The 23,526-nt window shown below is 38.8% G+C and overlaps 1 protein-coding gene across 2 annotated transcripts in view; it reads right to left on the bottom strand.

The window, feature by feature from the left end:
• Nucleotides 1–18,581: 18,581 nt before the first annotated feature.
• Nucleotides 18,582–23,526, bottom strand: part of sptan1 (spectrin alpha, non-erythrocytic 1) — a 155,515-nt gene continuing 150,570 nt past the window's right edge. For both annotated transcript variants that reach the window (XM_080743101.1, XM_080743102.1), the window contains 3 exons: nucleotides 20,857–21,003; nucleotides 19,969–20,116; nucleotides 18,582–19,211 (listed from right to left, as the gene is read on the bottom strand). In XM_080743101.1, the coding sequence (XP_080599227.1) occupies nucleotides 19,086–19,211; nucleotides 19,969–20,116; nucleotides 20,857–21,003 (421 nt within the window). In that variant the 3' untranslated portion in view covers nucleotides 18,582–19,085. The remainder of the gene's footprint in view (nucleotides 19,212–19,968; nucleotides 20,117–20,856; nucleotides 21,004–23,526) is intronic.

The following is a 23,526-nucleotide window of genomic DNA, read 5'->3' as shown; positions in this document are numbered from 1 at the left end:
AGGACCTGAGGGGGCGAGCAGGAACATGTCTCGGTAGAAAGTCTAAAAGGTACGGAGGAGCCAAACCATGAAGGGCTTTATAAACGAGTAAAAGAATTTTAAAATTTATCCTAAAACTGACTGGGAGCCAGTGTAGTGAGATCAAAACTGGAGTTATATGTTCCCATCTCCTAGTTTTAGTTAAAACCCTGGCCGCCGCATTTTGGACCAGCTGCAGTTTGTCAGTGGTTTTCTTTGGGAGGCCGGAGAAGAGTGCATTACAATAGTCAAGCCTAGAGAACACAAAAGCGTGGACTAATGTTTTAGCGTCATCCAATGACAAGAAGGCTCTAATGCGTGCAATATTTCGCAGATGAAAAAAAAGCGGTCTTGGTTACCTGACTGATGTGAGCGTCGAAACTCAGTTCAGAGTCAATGATAACCCCTAGGTTCTTGACTGCGTTTTTCCTTACTATAGTCTGATCGCCAAGTCTATTTGAGATCAAAGTTCTTTGCTCGTCAGAGCCAATGATGAGAATTTCATTTTTATCCTCATTTAATTTTAGAAAATTCTCAGACATCCAGCATTTGATGCTGGCCAGACAGGACAGCAGTGGGTCAAGAGCACTGGGGTCATCTGGTGCAATGGAGACATAAAGCTGAGTATCATCAGCATAAAAATGATAGTTCACATTATGGTTGGAGATAAGTTCTCCCAGCGGAAGTAAATATAAAGAAAATAATAAAGGGCCTAGAATTGAACCCTGGGGAATACCAGAGCATATGTTGTGTTTGTTCGAGTTGAAATTTGCTAGATTAACAAAGTAGCTTCTGTCAGTCAGGTAAGAGTAAAACCAAGACAAGGCTGTGCCTGACAGACCTACCCAGTGCTCGAGACGATGTAGTAGAATAGAGTGATCCAGAATAGAAAGAGCAGATCTACAAGCTCATGTTGGTGTATATTACATAATAACACACAGTCATCAGGTAGAAAGTGTTTCATTAGTTGTGATATTTTATCATGTGTTTTTCTCTCAGATGCCTCTCCTCTGTCATTGGACCCAAACACAGTGAGCAGAGTCCTCATCCTGTCAGAGGACAACATGAAGGTGACTGATGCAGACCAATACCAATATATACCTGAACACCCTGAGAGATTTACCTGTTACCCTAATGTGTTGAGCAGAGAGAGTCTGTCTGCACGCTCTTACTTTGAAGTAGAATGGAGAGGAGAGAGTGTTGAGATAGCAGTCAGTTATAAAGACATCAACAGGAAGGAGGGGGGTCTATCATGCTTTGGATGGAATGATAAGTCCTGGATGTTACGTTGCCTGGGTTCTGATGGTGCACCCTACGCGTTCTTTCACAACAGCATTGGTAGAGCAGTGTCAGGACCTGCTCCCTCCACAGGGGGGAACAGGTTTGGGGTTTTCTTAGACCACCCAGCAGGCGTTCTGTGCTTTTACTGTGTAGATGTTGGTAGAAACTCAATGAGTCTCTTTCACACAGAGAGAACCACCTTCACACGACCTCTCTATGCAGGGATATATGTTCATGAAGGTACAGCAGCAGAGGTGTGTAAGATCTGGTAAACATGTTTAAACTCTTAAACCCTCTGTACTACAGCTGACCGGGGTTCCCCAGGGCTCTGTACTTGCCCACAAGCTCACACCGCGCCGCACTGCGACACGTTGTGAGCTTGTAGATTTGCTATTTTCATAGCTCAGAGCACAACCAAACATAAAATGTCTTGTCTTTTAGTTCTACAGGATCTCTTCTCCACTTGTCTCTCCCTGACATTTTAGTCTAGTTTTTATTTGTTGACTAAATTGTCATAATATTTAGTCATAGTTTTAGTCATCTTAGTTTTTATTTAGTTTTCATCAGTGAAAAAAGGAAGTCGACGAACATTCTTCATCATAGTTTTAGTCGAAAAATCAACTCACGGCGCGTCTCGCTGTGAGCTTGTTTCTGTGTGATGTTCTCCCCAGCACAAGGACGCTAGGGTTCATGTGGTTACTTTCACCCTGGTGTTCCTGGTTTATACCAATAAAAACAAACACAAATAAATACATAAATAAACAAACAGGAATAAATAAATAATACTTCAAAATAAATGTAGCAGATCTACAAGCTCACATTGTGTTGCAACGTCTTAAACTCATTTTCATAAATGATTATTAATAGATCTGCAGTGTTAGGGTGACCATACGTCCTCTTTTGCCCGGACATGTCCTCTTTTAGGGGGCTGTCCGGCCGGTCCGGGGGGGTTTTATAAATTCCTTCAAATGTCCGGGGTTTCGCGCATATCACAGTTTAAGCACGGACATTTACAATGCACGTTCAATGGTTCTTTTGGAAACACACTGTGAGAGGCGCTAACCCCGGAACGTGTATTATTCATACTACTCTCTGCCTGCGATGGTTACACCCCGCCATTCCGAAACACCGCCATTCCGAACATTGACTTCTAACCCTAACCCTACCCCTAACCCTAACCCTAACCCTAACCCTTACCCTTACCCTAACCCTAACCCTAACCCTAACTAACCCTAACCCTACCCCTAACCCTACCCCTAACCCTAACCCTAACCCTAACCCTAACCCTAACCCTAGTCAATGTTCGGAATGGCGGTGTTTCGGAATGGCGGTTTGACACCGCCTGGGATCCCTCCCTCCCTCAGCCTGTCGCTTTCAGATCAGAGGCAGAGCAGAGCAGAGCTCTGCAGCAGATCGCGCAGCGCAGAGCCAAACGAACTGCAAACAAACGCTATTAATGCTCACTCCCTCAGCAACTGTGTTTACATTGGTGAAGGAATCTTGCCTGCTATTCCCTCAATCCTGGTCTAAAAATGACAGGAGACGGCTCTACGGATGCGTATCGGCGAGGCGAAGGTGCTCGCGACGACCGCGGCTTTCAATCACTGATGAAATGCACAAAAAGTGCGAGTGACCAACATTGAGAAGCAGAGCGTTCTGTCAGCAAAGCTGGTAGTCTTCTGTGTCCATTTAGGCATTTACAATTATAAAAGTTCTGCTTCAAGCCCATAACACTGCAAAGTAGCTTACAAGACAGTCTGTGCGAGGTGAGAGCTCTTCTGCTAACTAAATTGACAGAATCTTTTCTACAACCTTGTAAAGCAGAAGATACGGCGGTTTGAATAATGGGCTACCTCTGTTTTATTTAGTTACAAAGCTGAACGTTCATACAGGAGCCAAAAGGCATACTTTATCAGTGGATCTCTAGATTTGTAAAGGGTCCAATTGGAACCCCCTCAAAATTGAATACATAATAGGTTATTAGTGGTATAGGGCATAATTGAGCGGTAAACTAGTAATAGAAAAAAAAATGGGGGAAAAATTATTATATATATATATATATATATATATATATATATATATATATATATATATATATATGCCGGGTAGAGTGTCCTCTTTTTGGATTTTCAGAATATGGTCACCCTATGCAGTGTGAGCTTGTAGATCTGCTATTTTCACAATACTTATCTGTGGAACCAAAATTTAAGTAGTTATAAAACACACACACACACGCACACGCGCACACACACGCACGCACGCACGCACGCACGCACGCACGCACGCACGCACGCACGCACGCACGCGTCACAAGGGGGGGTAGTGGGACTGAGTTACCAGGGCCCAAGGCGGAGGGGCCTTAATTATTTTATACTTTAGCTATTGAAAAATAGCTGATATACAAGCTCACAGCACGGCACCGAGTGCCACGCTGTGAGCTTGTAGATCTGCTATTTTTGAAAAGTCGTGAAAATGGGTGCAAATCTTTGAATATATGTATTATTAAGCAAACGTTTGTAACAAAAATTTTGCTTCTGTGGGGAAGGGGGGGAGGGGGGGTCCCTGGGGTGGTCCCTGGAACTAAATATTTTGAGATGGGGGTCCGTGGCCAAATACATATCATTTTGGGGGTCCTTCACATGAAAAAAGTTTGAGCGCCACTGACATAGAAACATACCGATAGGTTTTTTGTTTTGTTTTGTTTTTGTTTTTTTAACTTAGGATTTGAAATATTCAAAGACTTGCACAAACTCTTAAAAAAATATGTATATATAAAAAAGGGTTACAAGCTCACAGCGTGACACTCGGTGCCGCGCTGTGAGCTTGTAGAGCTGCTATTTTTCAATAGTTAAAGCACAAAATAACGCGTAATAATGCGTTCCCAGTCTAAATGAGTTAAACCCATAGAGCAGGGGTTTTCAAAGTGGGTGACGGGGCACCCTGGCATGGGTGACGGGGCACCCTGGGGTGACGGGGCAACCTGGGTGACGGGGCACCCTGGGGTGACGGGGCACCTTGGGGTGACGGGGCACCCTGGGGTGACACGACGGCAGTCCAGGGGTACCGCGAGATCATTTGATAATATTCTGAATTTATTTGGACACTTGAAACATTATTTAGTATCCTTTTAAACTTGAAGTACAAAGTTATTTTTAGTCATTATCTCAACATTTTCTTCGCAACATAATCACTAAAATATCATCACTGTCGGGCAGAAACCTCGTATCTCCAAGTTTCAAATGTGTTCGTCTTTTGGTAAAGCAAAGCCCTGCTTCATCATACAAGACTGTCGCACAAAACTAGTGAAAACAGCCGATCTACAAGCACACAACATGTGCTTGTAGATCTGCTGTTTTCACTAGTTTAGTACATTTTATAGATGATAAATACAAAACGAACGGTTTTGGACATACAAGGTTTCCACCCGACAACGACGATATGCTATAAATATAAGGTGCTGGGAGTGAACATTATAATGTAGGGGTGCCTCGGATTAAAACAATATTTATGGGGTGACCTGAGACAAAAAGGTTTGGGAACCCCTGCCATAGAGTATATACAGTATATATAAACTCAACACAAAAAGAAAGGAAACATATTAATAATTAATTATATCTCCCCTTTAATAATACCAAATTGTATTGTGTTTTATATCATTGTTATCGTTGATTTGTCACCTTTACAACGAGGTACAGCTTGTAAGCATCGGGCATTCGAGGCATGAGCTACACAGCCAAACGTTTGGGTAGCGCCGACACATTTTTGGCAAAAATGGCTTTCAATGCAAAATTTGCCAACATTCGGTCCATTATTTCCCCCCTTTAATTATGCCGCTGTTATCGTTGATTTGTCACCTTTACATCGAGGTACAGCTTGTAAGGATCTGGCATTCGTGGAATGAGCAACACAGCCAAACACCAAAAGAACAGTATTGCAGGCCTGCCAGGCCATTTTGACCATTTCTGGAGGGACGCTACCCAAACGTTTGGTTGTGTTGCTCATTCCACGAATGCCAGATCCTTACAAGCTGTACCTCGTTGTAAAGGTGACAAATCAACGATAACAATGATATAAAACACAATACATTTTGGTATTATTAAAGGGGAGATATAATTAGGGCCCGAGCACACACAGTGTGTGAGGACCCTATTGTATTTGCAAAGATTATTATTATTCTTCCGCCGAATGAATCGTGTTTTTGAGCCGCAAAACGTACTCCAAAAGTTGCGCAACTTTGCACACACATCACAAGTGGCGAAAAATTTCGTATTTTAAAAAAATCAAAAGGGGGCGTGGCCTAATGGCTCAATAGCGCCCCCTACAAAACTTTGTGCCTCAAGCCCCACTATACGGTTTCACCTACACGTACGAAAATCGGTACACACCTGTATCATGTCCGGACTCACAAAAAAGTCTCTTGGCGCCACTTCCGAAACCAAACTGGAAGTCAGCCATTTTGACTAATTAGTGGCGTTTTGGCGCATTTTTGGCCGTTTTCACGGGTCGCACTTTAACGAACTCCTCCTAGGGGGTTAATCGGATCAACTTCAAGTTCGCTCGGCATACTCAAGACACCTTAACAATGAAAAGTTATCAAAATCGTGAGTTTTCGTAAAACGGCGTGCCCGTGGCGAAGGGTCAAACTTCCTTCACCAAACAGGAAGTGCCCCCTCTTCTGATTGGTCCATACTTGATTGTTCCTTTTTTTGGCTGTTACTCTTCAACCGTTTATCGTACAGAGTTGTGGCTGGTATCATATGACTTGATTAAGAGTCCTTAACCTTAATTGACGCTTCCTTCGCCAAACAGGAAGTGCCCTTCACCAAACAGGAAGTGCCTCTATAACTCATGAACCGTTTGTCGTACAGACTTGCGGCTGGTGTCATAATTTTTTTTTTCTCAAAATTTTTTTTTTCTCAAATTTTTTTTTTCTCAAACTTTTTTTTTCGCAATTTTTTTTTTCTCAAAAAATTTTTTTTCTCAAAAATTTTTTTTTCTCAAATTTTTTTTTCTCAAATTTTTTTTTCTCAAAAAATTTTTTTTTCTCAAATTTTTTTTTCTCAAAAATCTTTTTTATCAATTTTTTTTTCTCAAAAAAATTTTTTTCTCAATTTTTTTTTCTCAAAAATCTTTTTTCTCAAATTTTTTTTTCTCAAAAAATTTTTTTGAGAAAAACTTTAAACTATCGTTAAAGTGCGACCCGTGATAACGGCCAAAAATGCGCCAAAACGCCACTAATTAGTCGAAATGGTTGACTTCCTGTTTGGTTTCTGATTGGCTGCTGGCCTTGTGACGTGGGTAGAGCTGCGAGGGCCCGGTCATTGCTGCTTGCAGCTTTAATTAATTATTATTTTTTGTGCTGAGTTTTATATAATAGAGAGCGGACAGCCCCGCCCCCAGCAGTTCATTTCAATGCAAGTTGCTCAGTGGCGTTTTGAAGCATGCGGAAGTAGCTGAATTCTGGTGCATTGTGGGTGAATCCAGGTGCATTCTGGGGGAAATTGGCACATAATTAGAGGCCAGAATGTGTTACGTCGAGACGTAATGACGTCACAAACGCCACAAACGTCACGAACGTCCATTGAACCCCATGGCAGACCCCAGCGACGCTCTTTTGCTCGTGCATCTATTTTTCACACCGCATGCAGTTCCAGCTTTGGCCAGTAGGGCTTCAATATGTACAAGCTGGTTAAACCCCCTCCCCCTATGAAGAACATTCATGGGGGGAATGTTCTTCACATAACATAAAATTAACCAACCAATACAACCAATTAACATAAATATGTATAAATCTGGAGACAGAATCAATCAATCAATTAATCAACCTTTATTTGTCACATACAATTTAAAAACAAGTTCTAAAAAGCAGTGAAATGTCTGGTTAGCTCAGTGATAGTAATCAATAAAAAGACAGAATGACCTAGGGGTCCTCAGAGTTACTACAGGGGGTCCTCAGAGTTACTACAGGGGGTCCTCAGAGTTACTACAGGGGGTCCTCCAACTCTTTGTGTGATAGGATGTGTTGTTAATTCAGCAGACCAAGTACAGAGCCACAGGTCAAAGTTCACTGAGTATTGAGGGCTTTAAATGTAACATTGAACCCATGAACATGAATCTACCAGATTGATAGAAGATATGAATATAAATCCATGCACGGCCGTGCATGGTCTGCTTGTGCACAAGGCACAAGTTGGCACCTCGACAGAGTGCAGTTTAGTTTCGTTTTTCCTTTTGCTTTTTTACTTCTATGTTTTCATTTGAGTTCTGATTCCATTTTAAAACGGGGTTTGCTAGTCTAGTTTAATTTAGTCTAGTCTAGTTTAGTTTAGTTTAGTCTGTTTAGTTTAAATTAGTTTAGTTTAGTTTAGTCTAGTCTAGTTTAGTTTAGTCTGGTTTAGATTAGTCTGGTTTATTTTAAATTAGTCTAGTTTAGATTAGTCTGGTTTATTTTAAATTAGTCTAGTTTAGATTTAGTTTGATGAAATGTGTGATCCCAGCCAGTCTTTGCTACTGATCACCTGATGTGAATTTACTGATCAAAGTAAATGTGTTTCATTTTGATTATTGTTTTCTCATAAATAATGTGTTTCATTTTGATGATTGTTTTCTCATAAATAATGTGTTTCATTTTCATTATTGTTTTCTCATAAATAATTCCTTTGTGTTTCTGAACTTCTGTGATGTTTACATTCAGATGTTTATCTTTCTTTCTTTTTTCTATTTTTCATTTCATGTTTTCAGTTCAGTTTTTATTAGTTTTTAAAGTGAGTTTTTGTTATCCTGGTAAACTGACTCCTCCTCCTTCTGATTCCAACGGAGAGTCTGGTTTACCAGGCCAGGGTTTCGATAGTTTACTTTACTTTAGTTTAATTAAGTCTAGTCTAGTTTAGTTTAGTTTAGTTTAGTTTAGTCTAGTTTAGTTTAGTCTAGTCTAGTTAAGCTTAATTTAGTCTAGTTAAGTTTAATTAAGTTTAGTTTAGTTTAGAATAGTTTAGTTTAATTACGTTTAGTTTAGTGTAGTTTAGTTTAGTTTAGTTTTCATTTTGTGAAAATGTTTTATTCTGATTTAGTTTTTATGATTTCAGTTTTAATTGTAATGTATTGGTGGTCGGGGACGAGAGTCAAAAACCAAAAAAATAATAAAATGAATCGAATAAAATATCAGACCAGGCTCGTTGGACATCTTTCTTTCGGTGTTGACAAAATGTTGTGTTGATAAACATTGTATCTAGTAATAATAATAAACTTACACATGTAACGCCTCAATGTCATTACTGTGACATCACATTGTTGACTGTCACCCTCCATATGACCAAGACAGCCATATATGGGCAGTCATTTATATTTATGGAGAGTCCTGATGTCATCAATAGTAAGTAGAGATGATCCCATCAGCTTTTCTGGAGTCTGATCACCCAATACCGATCAATCACCAATCCAAGTGGGCCAATATTATTGTTTTAGTATTAGTATGTGAACGGTCTGTCTATCTGTCTGTCTGTCTGTCTGTCTGTCTGTCTGTCTGTCTGTCTATAACGCCTGGCGCTGTGGTTCTATGGGTTTTTCGCTCTGATATCACTGTGATGTCAGGGGAACCACTCTAACAGAATCCCTTTTATAACCGTGATGTCATCAATATTAAGCCCATATCTAACAGGACAAATACCACACTAACAGAATCCATATATGGCCAAGACAGCCAATATCTGTGTGGCTGGTTCTACAGACAGGGATCTCCATGTATGGGATTTTATGTAGGATGTCAGATGTCATAGACGTCATAGGACTTTCACATAGTCTCTACAGACAGAAAGAGAAACCTCTAGTTGTACATAGTCTCTACAGACAGAAAGAAAAGCCTTTAGTTGTACATAGTCTCTACAGACAGAAAGAAAAGCCTTTAGTTGTACATAGTCTCTACAGACAGAAAGAAAAGCCTTTAGTTGTACATAGTCTCTACAGACAGAAAGAGAAACCTCTAGTTGTACATAGTCTCTACAGACAGAAAGAGAAGCCTCTAGTTGTACATAGTCTCTACAGACAGAAAGAGAAGCCTTTAGTTGCACATAGTCTCTACAGACAGAAAGAGAAACCTCTAGTTGTACATAGTCTCTACAGACAGAAAGAGAAGCCTCTAGTTGTACATAGTCTCTAAAGACAGAAAGAAAAGCCTTTAGTTGTACATAGTCTCTACAGACAGAAAGAGAAACCTTTAGTTGTACATAGTCTCTACAGACAGAAAGAGAAACCTCTAGTTGTACATAGTCTCTACAGACATAAAGAGAGAAGCCTTTAGTTGTACATAGTCTCTACAGACAGAAAGAGAAACCTTTAGTTGTACATAGTCTCTACAGACAGAAAGAGAGAAGCCTTTAGTTGTACATAGTCTCTACAGACAGAAAGAGAGAAGCCTTTAGTTGTACATAGTCTCTACAGACAGAAAGAGAGAAACATTTAGTTGTACATAGTCTCTACAGACAGAAAGAGAGAAACCTTTAGTTGTACATAGTCTCTACAGACAGAAAGAGAAGCCTTTAGTTGTACATAGTCTCTACAGACAGAAAGAGAAGCCTCTAGTTGTACATAGTCTCTACAGACAGAAAGAGAGAAGCCTTTAGTTGTACATAGTCTCTGCAGACAGAAAGAGAGAAGCCTCTAGTTGTACATAGTCTCTACAGACAGAAAGAGAGGCCTTTAGTTGTACGTAGTCTCTACAGACAGAAAGAGAAGCCTTTAGTTGTACATAGTCTCTACAGACAGAAAGAGAAGCCTCTAGTTGTACATAGTCTCTACAGACAGAAAGAGAGAAGCCTTTAGTTGTACATAGTCTCTGCAGACAGAAAGAGAAGCCTCTAGTTGTACATAGTCTCTACAGACAGAAAGAGAGAAGCCTTTAGTTGTACATAGTCTCTACAGACAGAAAGAGAGAAGCCTTTAGTTGTACATAGTCTCTACAGACAGAAAGAGAAGCCTTTGGTTGTACATAGTCTCTACAGACAGAAAGAGAAACCTTTAGTTGTACATAGTCTCTGCAGACAGAAAGAGAAGCCTTTAGTTGTACATAGTCTCTGCAGACAGAAAGAGAGAAGCCTTTAGTTGTACATAGTCTCTACAGACAAAGAGAAGCCTTTAGTTGTACATAGTCTCTACAGACAAAGAGAAGCCTTTAGTTGTACATAGTCTCTACAGACAGACTCTGTCGCTGGGTTCCCCAGGACCCCCAAATGGACACTTATAGGCCTGCGGACCCCCAAAGATATGCCATGCAGGGACCCCCATAAGAGAAGATATTTACAGCTCTAGCTTCACAAGCATTTTAATTTCAAGGACCCCCAGTTTGACATGCATTCATACTAGGGACCCCCACTTAATGGTATTTCTATCTCTGTCTGAGGCACCAAGTTACGTACAGTCAATGTTAATTTAACTCAGAGTACAAGTGGAAACCATTCGGGTCCATTTGATTGATTAATCCATCAGTGGATGGTTTTATTACCTTAAGATCAGCTTAATGACAACAGGATGATGACTGATTAATCCATCAGTGGATGGTTTTATTACCTTAAGATCAGCTTAATGACAACAGGATGATGATTGATTAATCCATCAGTGGATGGTTTTATTACCTTAAGATCAGCTTAATGACAACAGGATGATGACTGATTAATCCATCAGTGGATGGTTTTATTACCTTAAGATCAGCTTAATGACAACAGGATGATGACTGATTAATCCATCAGTGGATGGTTTTATTACCTTAAGATCAGCTTAATGACAACAGGATGATGACTGATTAATCCATCAGTGGATGGTTTTATTACCTTAAGATCAGCTTAATGACAACAGGATGATGACTGATTAATCCATCAGTGGATGGTTTTATTACCTTAAGATCAGCTTAATGACAACAGGATGATGACTGATTAATCCATCAGTGGATGGTTTTATTACCTTAAGATCAGCTTAATGACAACAGGATGATGACTGATTAATCCATCAGTGGATGGTTTTATTACCTTAAGATCATCTTAATGACAACAGGATGATGACTGATTAATCCATCAGTGGATGGTTTTATTACCTTAAGATCAGCTTAATGACAACAGGATGATGATTGATTAATCCATCAGTGGATGGTTTTATTACCTTAAGATCAGCTTAATGACAACAGGATGATGACTGATTAATCCATCAGTGGATGGTTTTATTACCTTAAGATCAGCTTAATGACAACAGGATGATGATTGATTAATCCATCAGTGGATGGTTTTATTACCTTAAGATCAGCTTAATGACAACAGGATGATGACTGATTAATCCATCAGTGGATGGTTTTATTACCTTAAGATCAGCTTAATGACAACAGGATGATGACTGATTAATCCATCAGTGGATGGTTTTATTACCTTAAGATCAGCTTAATGACAACAGGATGATGACTGATTAATCCATCAGTGGATGGTTTTATTACCTTAAAATCAGCTTAATGACAACAGGATGATGATTGATTAATCCATCAGTGGATGGTTTTATTACCTTAAGATCAGCTTAATGACAACAGGATGATGATTGATTAATCCATCAGTGGATGGTTTTATTACCTTAAGATCAGCTTAATGACAACAGGATGATGATTGATTAATCCATCAGTGGATGGTTTTATTACCTTAAGATCAGCTTAATGACAACAGGATGATGATTGATTAATCCATCAGTGGATGGTTTTATTACCTTAAGATCAGCTTAATGACAACAGGATGATGACTGATTAATCCATCAGTGGATGGTTTTATTAAGATCAGCTTAATGACAACAGGATGATGACTGATTAATCCATCAGTGGATGGTTTTATTACCTTAAGATCAGCTTAATGACAACAGGATGATGACTGATTAATCCATCAGTGGATGGTTTTATTACCTTAAGATCAGCTTAATGACAACAGGATGATGATTGATTAATCCATCCATCAGTGGATGGTTTTATTACCTTAAGATCAGCTTAATGACAACAGGATGATGACTGATTAATCCATCAGTGGATGGTTTTATTACCTTAAGATCAGCTTAATGACAACAGGATGATGACTGATTAATCCATCAGTGGATGGTTTTATTACCTTAAGATCATCTTAATGACAACAGGATGATGACTGATTAATCCATCAGTGGATGGTTTTATTACCTTAAGATCAGCTTAATGACAACAGGATGATGATTGATTAATCCATCAGTGGATGGTTTTATTACCTTAAGATCAGCTTAATGACAACAGGATGATGACTGATTAATCCATCAGTGGATGGTTTTATTACCTTAAGATCAGCTTAATGACAACAGGATGATGATTGATTAATCCATCAGTGGATGGTTTTATTACCTTAAGATCAGCTTAATGACAACAGGATGATGACTGATTAATCCATCAGTGGATGGTTTTATTACCTTAAGATCAGCTTAATGACAACAGGATGATGACTGATTAATCCATCAGTGGATGGTTTTATTACCTTAAGATCAGCTTAATGACAACAGGATGATGACTGATTAATCCATCAGTGGATGGTTTTATTACCTTAAAATCAGCTTAATGACAACAGGATGATGATTGATTAATCCATCAGTGGATGGTTTTATTACCTTAAGATCAGCTTAATGACAACAGGATGATGATTGATTAATCCATCAGTGGATGGTTTTATTACCTTAAGATCAGCTTAATGACAACAGGATGATGATTGATTAATCCATCAGTGGATGGTTTTATTACCTTAAGATCAGCTTAATGACAACAGGATGATGATTGATTAATCCATCAGTGGATGGTTTTATTACCTTAAGATCAGCTTAATGACAACAGGATGATGACTGATTAATCCATCAGTGGATGGTTTTATTAAGATCAGCTTAATGACAACAGGATGATGACTGATTAATCCATCAGTGGATGGTTTTATTACCTTAAGATCAGCTTAATGACAACAGGATGATGACTGATTAATCCATCAGTGGATGGTTTTATTACCTTAAGATCAGCTTAATGACAACAGGATGATGATTGATTAATCCATCCATCAGTGGATGGTTTTATTACCTTAAGATCAGCTTAATGACAACAGGATGATGACTGATTAATCCATCAGTGGATGGTTTTATTACCTCTTAATGACAACAGGATGATGACTGATTAATCCATCAGTGGATGGTTTTATTACCTTAAGATCAGCTTAATGACAACAGGATGATGATTGATTAATCCATCAGTGGATGGTTTTATTACCTTAAGATCAGCTTAATGACAACAGGATGATGATTGATTAATCCATCCATCAGTGGATGGTTTTATTACCTTAAGATCAGCTTAATGACAACAGGATGATGACTGATTAATCCATCAGTGGATGGTTTTATTACCTTAAGATCAGCTTAATGACAACAGGATGATGATTGATTAATCCATCAGTGGATGGTTTTATTACCTTAAGATCAGCTTAATGACAACAGGATGATGACTGATTAATCCATCAGTGGATGGTTTTATTACCTTAAGATCAGCTTAATGACAACAGGATGATGACTGATTAATCCATCAGTGGATGGTTTTATTACCTTAAGATCAGCTTAATGACAACAGGATGATGACTGATTAATCCATCAGTGGATGGTTTTATTACCTTAAGATCAGCTTAATGACAACAGGATGATGACTGATTAATCCATCAGTGGATGGTTTTATTACCTTAAGATCAGCTTAATGACAACAGGATGATGACTGATTAATCCATCAGTGGATGGTTTTATTACCTTAAGATCAGCTTAATGACAACAGGATGATGACTGATTAATCCATCAGTGGATGGTTTTATTACCTTAAGATCATCTTAATGACAACAGGATGATGACTGATTAATCCATCAGTGGATGGTTTTATTACCTTAAGATCAGCTTAATGACAACAGGATGATGATTGATTAATCCATCAGTGGATGGTTTTATTACCTTAAGATCAGCTTAATGACAACAGGATGATGACTGATTAATCCATCAGTGGATGGTTTTATTACCTTAAGATCAGCTTAATGACAACAGGATGATGATTGATTAATCCATCAGTGGATGGTTTTATTACCTTAAGATCAGCTTAATGACAACAGGATGATGACTGATTAATCCATCAGTGGATGGTTTTATTACCTTAAGATCAGCTTAATGACAACAGGATGATGACTGATTAATCCATCAGTGGATGGTTTTATTACCTTAAGATCAGCTTAATGACAACAGGATGATGACTGATTAATCCATCAGTGGATGGTTTTATTACCTTAAAATCAGCTTAATGACAACAGGATGATGATTGATTAATCCATCAGTGGATGGTTTTATTACCTTAAGATCAGCTTAATGACAACAGGATGATGATTGATTAATCCATCAGTGGATGGTTTTATTACCTTAAGATCAGCTTAATGACAACAGGATGATGATTGATTAATCCATCAGTGGATGGTTTTATTACCTTAAGATCAGCTTAATGACAACAGGATGATGATTGATTAATCCATCAGTGGATGGTTTTATTACCTTAAGATCAGCTTAATGACAACAGGATGATGACTGATTAATCCATCAGTGGATGGTTTTATTAAGATCAGCTTAATGACAACAGGATGATGACTGATTAATCCATCAGTGGATGGTTTTATTACCTTAAGATCAGCTTAATGACAACAGGATGATGACTGATTAATCCATCAGTGGATGGTTTTATTACCTTAAGATCAGCTTAATGACAACAGGATGATGATTGATTAATCCATCCATCAGTGGATGGTTTTATTACCTTAAGATCAGCTTAATGACAACAGGATGATGACTGATTAATCCATCAGTGGATGGTTTTATTACCTCTTAATGACAACAGGATGATGACTGATTAATCCATCAGTGGATGGTTTTATTACCTTAAGATCAGCTTAATGACAACAGGATGATGATTGATTAATCCATCAGTGGATGGTTTTATTACCTTAAGATCAGCTTAATGACAACAGGATGATGATTGATTAATCCATCCATCAGTGGATGGTTTTATTACCTTAAGATCAGCTTAATGACAACAGGATGATGACTGATTAATCCATCAGTGGATGGTTTTATTACCTTAAGATCAGCTTAATGACAACAGGATGATGACTGATTAATCCATCAGTGGATGGTTTTATTACCTTAAGATCAGCTTAATGACAACAGGATGATGATTGATTAGTCCATCAGTGGATGGTTTTATTACCTTAAGATCAGCTTAATGACAACAGGATGATGACTGATCAGTCCATCAGTGGATGGTTTTATTACCTTAAGATCAGCTTAATGACAACAGGATGATGACTGATCAGTCCATCAGTGGATGGTTTTATTACCTTAAGATCAGCTTAATGACAACAGGATGATGACTGATCAGTCCATCAGTGGATGGTTTTATTTAACCTCAGGCACAAGTAAACAACCGTCTGCCACACTAGAAACACAATGCACTGCTGCTGCTGCTAAATTAACAACAATACATTACACCTGTGCTGACCTGAAGCAGGGAATAAACCATTTGTCAAGATAGGGGGGATATGGTAGACCTATACGGTTACACATCGCCACTGTGTCTCCATTCCGACACTAAAACCATCTCGGGAACATGTTTCCATTCAGACATATCTCCATTCCGACAGTGACTTCTTATTGTCGGAGTGGCGACACTCCCGTGGGCCTAAGGTTTAGGGTTAGGGTTAGAGATAGGGTTAGTGTCTGATCTCTTATCCTAACCCTAAACATAACCTCTATGGAAGTGTTGCCACTCCCACAATAAGAAGTTACAGTCGGAGTGGCGACACGTCGCAATGGAAAACCGTCACCGGGGTGGTTCAAGTGTTACCTTATGAAAGCCATCATTTTGTTATAATTTGCATTGTAGTTTGTTTACAGTAATTTAATGACAGATTAATCAACGCAGATGGTCATAGAGACATTCATGAATTTATTCTAAGAAGTACATTTTATTAATTTTTCCTCCTGCAGCCAAGCTATGAATGTACGGTATGTACAGTAGAACCCATTGATGCTCTGGTAAGCAGTCTGTCCGTTATCAAGAGATGTGCCAAACACACAGCAGGTGTAAAGTGATGACTCATCACTTTTCACAGTTTTGTTGGTCCGTTTTTAGCCCAAGGAATGTTTTTCATGCAAAACAAATGCTTGCAATGGATTCAGAATCATGAAAACCCTCCAGTTTGACCCCTCACATGCTACTTAAAGCAGATTTTTCTTTTTTTTACAATATATTTATTTTCCTATGTAGTGTAGTCAATGGGACAGTGAATATACAAATGGCCATAACTTTTTTTTCGCGATGTTTCCGGCAGAGCAGGCCTCTCATTCTGTGGACCTTAATGACCAAACGAATAGATAAAACAGAAATAAAAAGTGCGGCAGAAAATCACAGGTTCAACCCTATTCCTTGAGCTTTTGGGCTTGTGGGTCCCCGACTAAGAAGAAGAAAACTGCGGGCTGCAGATTTGTAAAGACAGTTGAGGAAACGTTGAAGTAGCGGTGGGCGTGGCTGCTGCTTCTATTTCTAGCAGTAGAAAGTAAACCATACTGGAGCATCAGGAGTAGTACCACCAGACCACCACCGGAGGGAGTAGCACCACCATCTTTTATTCATCAGTGATTAGAATGGTGAATAAAGCTAAGCCTGTTGACGCCTCACAGACTGAACTGTGTTTTAATGGTCTTTCTGCTTTCATAATGTCTTTAAATATATGCACTTATTTTATCATGCGGATCAGTTTCATATCATGCACTTTGAATCTTCTCTTCCTCTTATGCTCTCGCTATAACGTTTTTTCACTGCATTGATGGTCTGAACTAACACATTAATGACTTGTGGTTTTTGCAAGTCGACTCGACTCAGTAAAAAGTTGAGTTGAAGTTGACTTTATCGTTTGATGACGTCATCACATCACACACGACCCCCCAATTATTTTGGGGGTCCCCAGATGATTAACTTAACGTGAAACATTGAAACATTGTTTTCTCTCTCAACAGTAAACAAACCAACATAAAGTAACATTTTTGGAGATGTTTGTACTTTACTTGAGTATTTCCAATACTTCTACTCCACTGCATCTGGGATCCAAATATTGTACTTTTACTCCACTACATTTATTTGAAAACTAGTTTCTAGTTACTTTGCAGATATAAATTATAAAAACATAAACCACTTAAACCTTATTTTATACCATGGCAATTTGAAAATAGCCGATCTACAAGCTCGATGCGACGCGTTGTGAGCTTGTAGATCGTCTATTTTCAAACATTTTGTACTTTTACTTTAAGTACTTATTGATGCCAATGCTTGTATACTTTTACTCAAGTATTTAATTTTTATTTCGTACTCCTAATTGTAACAGAGCATTTTTACATTGCAGTATTGATACTTTTACTTAAAGGGGCACTCCACCACTTTTCAACCTATGTTCATATAATTGGTCCTCACTCAAAAATAGCTTTTTTTTTTTCATTTTCTTTTTCAGAGGAGGGCTGTGGGCAGGTCAGAAACCCATCGTCTTGTGACATCATCAATTGCAGGTTTTCTATTCCTGAAAAGTTGCAATTTTAAAGTGGAAGCCATTGTTCCCGCGATAATAAAAATCTAAATATCTTTTTCAAAAATATTGATTACAATTTTTTGGGGGGAATATGATGTCACAAGACGATGGATTCTGAACTTCCCACAGCTCTCCTAGGAGACCTGGACTGAGTAGGAAAAAAAATGATATTTTATCATGAACATTATTGAGGACCTATTATATGAAGACAGGTTGAAAAGTGGTGAAGTCCTCCTCTAAGTAAAACATTTGAGTACTTTTTCCACCACTGCCTGTAATGTGACATGACAAATAAAACAATAATGATTGGTTTCTGGGGACTCGGGTTACGGTCGGTCATGTGGATCTAAGATCTCCAAACATCCAAATAAAGCTACTTTTATTTCTCTAAGTTCTTGACTGTGTTCTGGTCCTTTTCTTTTGATTTGATTATTTATCAGAGATGCCCTTTGATGTCAATTAAAGAAGAAATCAATGTTTTGTCATTTAAAGAAGAAATAAATGTTTTATGTCATTTAAAGAAGAAATCAATGTTTTATGTCATTTAAAGAAGAAATAAATGTTTTATGTCATTTAGAGACATGAAATAAAGGAGACAGCTGGTGTTTTCCAGTTGTAAACAGGATTTATTTATTTGAACACACTGCAGTCAGAAGGGATATTAATATAAATGGAACATGAATGGAATATCAGCAGATATTAATATGAATGCAACATGAATGGAATATCACCAGCGTAAAGCACAACTAAAGACAGCTAAAACAATCACAGTTCATTTCAGACACCTGCACTATCAGCATTAATATTATTATTATTATCGTTAACTAACTAGAGAGAAGCGCAGAGTGAGGTGGTGTAAATCATTCAGAGATTAGATAGTAGATTATAGATCTGTACTGTGAGAGTAGTGGTAGCTTCACATACATGCAGTTTCAGCTGTGCACGTGTACATTGTGTGTGTGAGTGTGTGCACGCTATGTGTGTGTACGTTATGTGTGTGTGTGTGTTTACGTTATGTGCGTGCACGTTATGTGTGTGTGTTTACGTTATGTGCGTGCACGTTATGTTTGTGTGTAATAAAAGCATCCTGGTTGGTCCCTGGGAGGCGGAGCTAACACTTCATCAGTTGACGAACAGCGAGCGCGTGAATTCCACGAAGTCGAAGGCTGAAGGCATCTCGCGTCCCTTGGCGTCCAAGTAGGGCTTCATGTGGGAGATGCAGTAGTCAGCCTGTTCCTTGGACAGGTTCTGAAACAATACCACAGGTTATAATCTGTTCCTTAGACAGGTTCTGAAACAATACCACAGATTATAATCTGCTCCTTGTTCTGAAACAATACCAGGGATTATAATCTGTTCCTTGTTCTGAAACAATACCAGGGATTATAATCTGCTCCTTGTTCTGAAACAATACCAGGAATTATAATCTGTTCCTTGTTCTGAAACAACACCACAGAATATAATCTGTTCCTTGTTCTGAAACAATACCACAGATTATAATCTGTTCCTTGTTCTGAAACAACACCAGGGATTATAAACTGCTCCTTGTTCTGAAACAATACCAGGAATTATAATCTGTTCCTTGTTCTGAAACAACACCACAGAATATAATCTGTTCCTTGTTCTGAAACAATACCAGAGATTATAATCTGTTCCTTGTTCTGAAACAACACCACAGAATATAATCTGCTCCTTGTTCTGAAACAATACCACAGATTATAATCTGTTCCTTGTTCTGAAAACAAGACCAGGGATTATAATCTGTTCCTTGTTCTGAAACAACACCACTGATTATAATCTGTTCCTTGTTCAGGTCGCATACACAAACTTTAGAAGGCAGTGGCAGCCAATCAGGAGGGAATATGGGAAATGGGACAGATCCATGTTGATGACATGACTGTAGAGATGCTGTGTAGCGCTTTTAGGGTGAAATCTGTAGGAGCAGCACAGTGTCCAGAAATGGTGTTTTGCAAGAATCTTCCTCATGTGATAAAGATAATAATACCTGGTAAAGCTCCTCTTTAGTGACGTAAGGTTTGTTCTCGGTGCTCAGAGCTCGGAAGGCGCTCTCGATCTCCTCACTGGATTTCACGTTCTCCGTTTCACGACTGATCATGAAGGCCATGTACTCCTGTAGAGACACGTTACCGTCCCTGGAACAATAATAATACATAATCACTTTATTAATATTAATAATAATAACATTAACCCATTTAGGGCCGAGAATTATTGAATGCTTTAACCAGTGAAAAATACCAGACATACAAGCTCACAGCGCGGCACCGAGTGCCGCGCTGCGAGCTTGTAGATCTGCTATTTTTGAAAAAAGTCGTGAAAATGTGTGCAAATCGTTCAAATTTTGCTTCTGGGGGGGGGGGGGGGGGGGGGGGGGGGGTCCCTGGAACTAGATATTTTGAGATGGGGGTCGGTGGCCAAATAAATATCATTTTGGGGGTCCTTCACATGAAAAGGTTTGAGAACCACTGACATAGTAGTGTCTCAAGAACAGACTAACTGAGCTCCAGTTGAAGTGAAAAGGACCTTTTCTTTGACGATAGCTGGCCAGATTGCTGACATAGAAACATAGTTTTTTTTTCTCCAAAAATCTTTAGAAGGATTCAAAAGACACTTATAGAATCGGGTCAAAAATTCTAATCGGGTCAAAAATAGCAGATCTACAAGCTCGCAGCGCGGCACTCGCTATTTTTTTATATTTAAAGCATAAAATATTGCGTCATAATGTGTTCATGCCTAAATGGGTTAATAATACTCCTGGAGAGACATGTTACCGTCCCTGAAATAATAACCACATTATTACAATCAATAATACTAATACTAATGATCATGAATGTTCAAGTTTTAACTGTGTGTGTGTGACAGTGGGTGAGCGGACCTGTTGGGGTCCACTGTGTCCAGGATGGATTCGAACTCGGGGTCAGGTTCCCCCTCCTCCACCATGGGAAGGTCGTAACCCAGGGAGCGAAGACACGACTTGAACTCCTGGTGGTTCAGACGACCAGACTTCTCCTTGTCAAAGTGTCTGGAAACACACATAAATATACACATAAATATACACATAAATATACACATAAATATAAATACTTCTCCTTGTCAAAGTGTCTGGAAACACACATAAATATACACATAAATATACACATAGATATACACATAAATATAAATACTTCTCCTTGTCAAAGTGTCTGGAAACACAAACATAAATATACACATAAATATAAATACTTCTCCTTGTCAAAGTGTCTGGAAACACAAACATAAATATACACATAAATATAAATACTTCTCCTTGTCAAAGTGTCTGGAAACACAAACACACATAAATATAAATACTTCTCCTTGTCAAAGTGTCTGGAAACACAAACATACATATACACATAAATATAAATACTTCTCCTTGTCAAAGTGTCTGGAAGCACAAACATAAATATACACATAAATATACACATAAATATAAATACTTCTTGTCAAAGTGTCTGGAAACACAAACATAAATATACACATAAATATACAAATAAATATAAATACTTCTCCTTGTCAAAGTGTCTGGAAGCACAAACACACATAAATATAAATATAAATACATCTCCTAGTCAAAGTGTCTGGAAACACAAACACACACATAAATACTCTCTATAAAACACCTGGGTTTATAGCATAGAAATACTCTCTTTCTAATCGATGAGGAGGACACCAAACACACCGACATGACCCACGTCGTATACAAAGGTTCTACTCCTTTTTCCATTCCTTGATTCTGATTGGCTGGTTGCCGTGGTATATGAGACTATAACCACCACCTTGAATCAGTTTATATCAAAGCCAGGTGCGTTATTTCTTTCCACTGTGCGGTGAGTCTGAACTAGAGAAGCGAGCGTTTGATTTTCTCTCAAATCCTGTCGTGCGGGTGTTTCTAAGCACCGCCCGCATGCATAGGACAGTGACTGAATGGCTCCGGGCGGGGCTTGTAAAGGCAACAAGCGCCCTCTATTCTCCAGGCACCACTCGGCTGTTAGTTTAGGTTGCTATGCAAGCGGTTTTGATGTGATGTTCACCCACATAGCAGCTAAATCTGGATGAAAATAAACATGTTATGGATCGAATATGGTTCTTAACATGAGACTGATCTAACACATAAGTGTTGTTTCCCTATTTTTTGGCCAAAAAATGACGTGACTTTATAAACACACACTGGCTTCCGTTCCTGGGATGTGGCTGGTAAACAAGGAAATGTCTCTACCTGGTGGCGGAGAAGTGTACTTTTATCACTTCTTGTGGCTTATTGCTTTAGTATACGACACGGGTGCGAGGCTCGCAGCTGTCACTCGCTGCAAAGATGCAGAACCTCCTTCCTCGTAGAAGCGGGGGTCTCTATGGCAGTGCTGCCACTCAGAAGTCGATGTCTGAGTGGCAGCATGTCTGAATGGAGGAAGGCCCCCAAGTTGCTGTCAGTTTGCAGCGTGTTTGCAGGCGTGAGCACCATGTGATCACAACACCCGGGTATCGGAGAAGGTAACTGAATTCAGTTGGCAAGCAACGCATACATAATCACCTTCCCCATCCTTCATTGCAGTCATGTCAAGCACCAGCTAAAGTTACTTTCTATGCCTCAAGCACTGTGTGCACACCACACAACCCAAACTCACAACCCCATTACACGCCATAACCCAAACCTCATACACTGTGCACCACACAACCTCATAACCCAAACCTCATACACTGTGCACCACACAACCCAAACTCTGCACACCATTAGGGAGCACATATCTAAGAACTAAAGGTGTAATGTAGGTATATATATATTCTAATATAAATACTATATAATAACGCAGTGTAATGTAGACAGAGAACTACACATATCTAAGAACTAAAGGTGTAATGTAGATATATTGTAATATAAATACTATCGTCACTGTCTGGCCATTTTTGAGGTTTTAGTTTTTTTGTCATAAATCAGGGCTATTGAACACCCTTTACATCTGAGTGTTGGTTAAAATAATGTTGAACCAATGGAAAGTAGTAAAAAGTGCTTGGGACAAAACCTCCTAACTCCACACTTTCTGCCAAACCCGATTGGCCCACTCTTTTTTCCATAAATGTGTGCTATTGAACACCCTTTATGTATCTGTGTTGGTTAAACTATTGAACACCCTTTATGTCTGAGTGTTGGTTAAACTATTGAACACCCTTTATGTCTGTGTGTTGGTTAAACTATTGAACACCCTTTATGTCTGAGTGTTGGTTAAACTATTGAACACCCTTTATGTCTGAGTGTTGGTTAAACTATTAAACACCCTTTATGTCTGTGTGTTGGTTAAACTATTGAACACCCTTTATGTCTGAGTGTTGGTTAAACTATTGAACACCCTTTATGTCTGAGTGTTGGTTAAACTATTGAATACCCTTTGTGTCTGTGTGTTGGTTAAACTATTGAACACCCTTTATGTCTGAGTGTTGGTTAAACTATTGAACATCCTTTATGTCTGAGTGTTGGTTAAACTATTGAACACCCTTTATGTATGTGTGTTGGTTAAACTATTGAACACCC

The sequence above is a fragment of the Nannobrachium achirus genome, assembly GCF_963921795.1.
Source record: "Nannobrachium achirus genome assembly, chromosome: 15".
Classification (NCBI taxonomy): domain Eukaryota; kingdom Metazoa; phylum Chordata; class Actinopteri; order Myctophiformes; family Myctophidae; genus Nannobrachium; species Nannobrachium achirus.
Note: the sequence above shows the minus strand (reverse complement) of the source record. Positions and strands in the feature narration are given on the sequence as shown.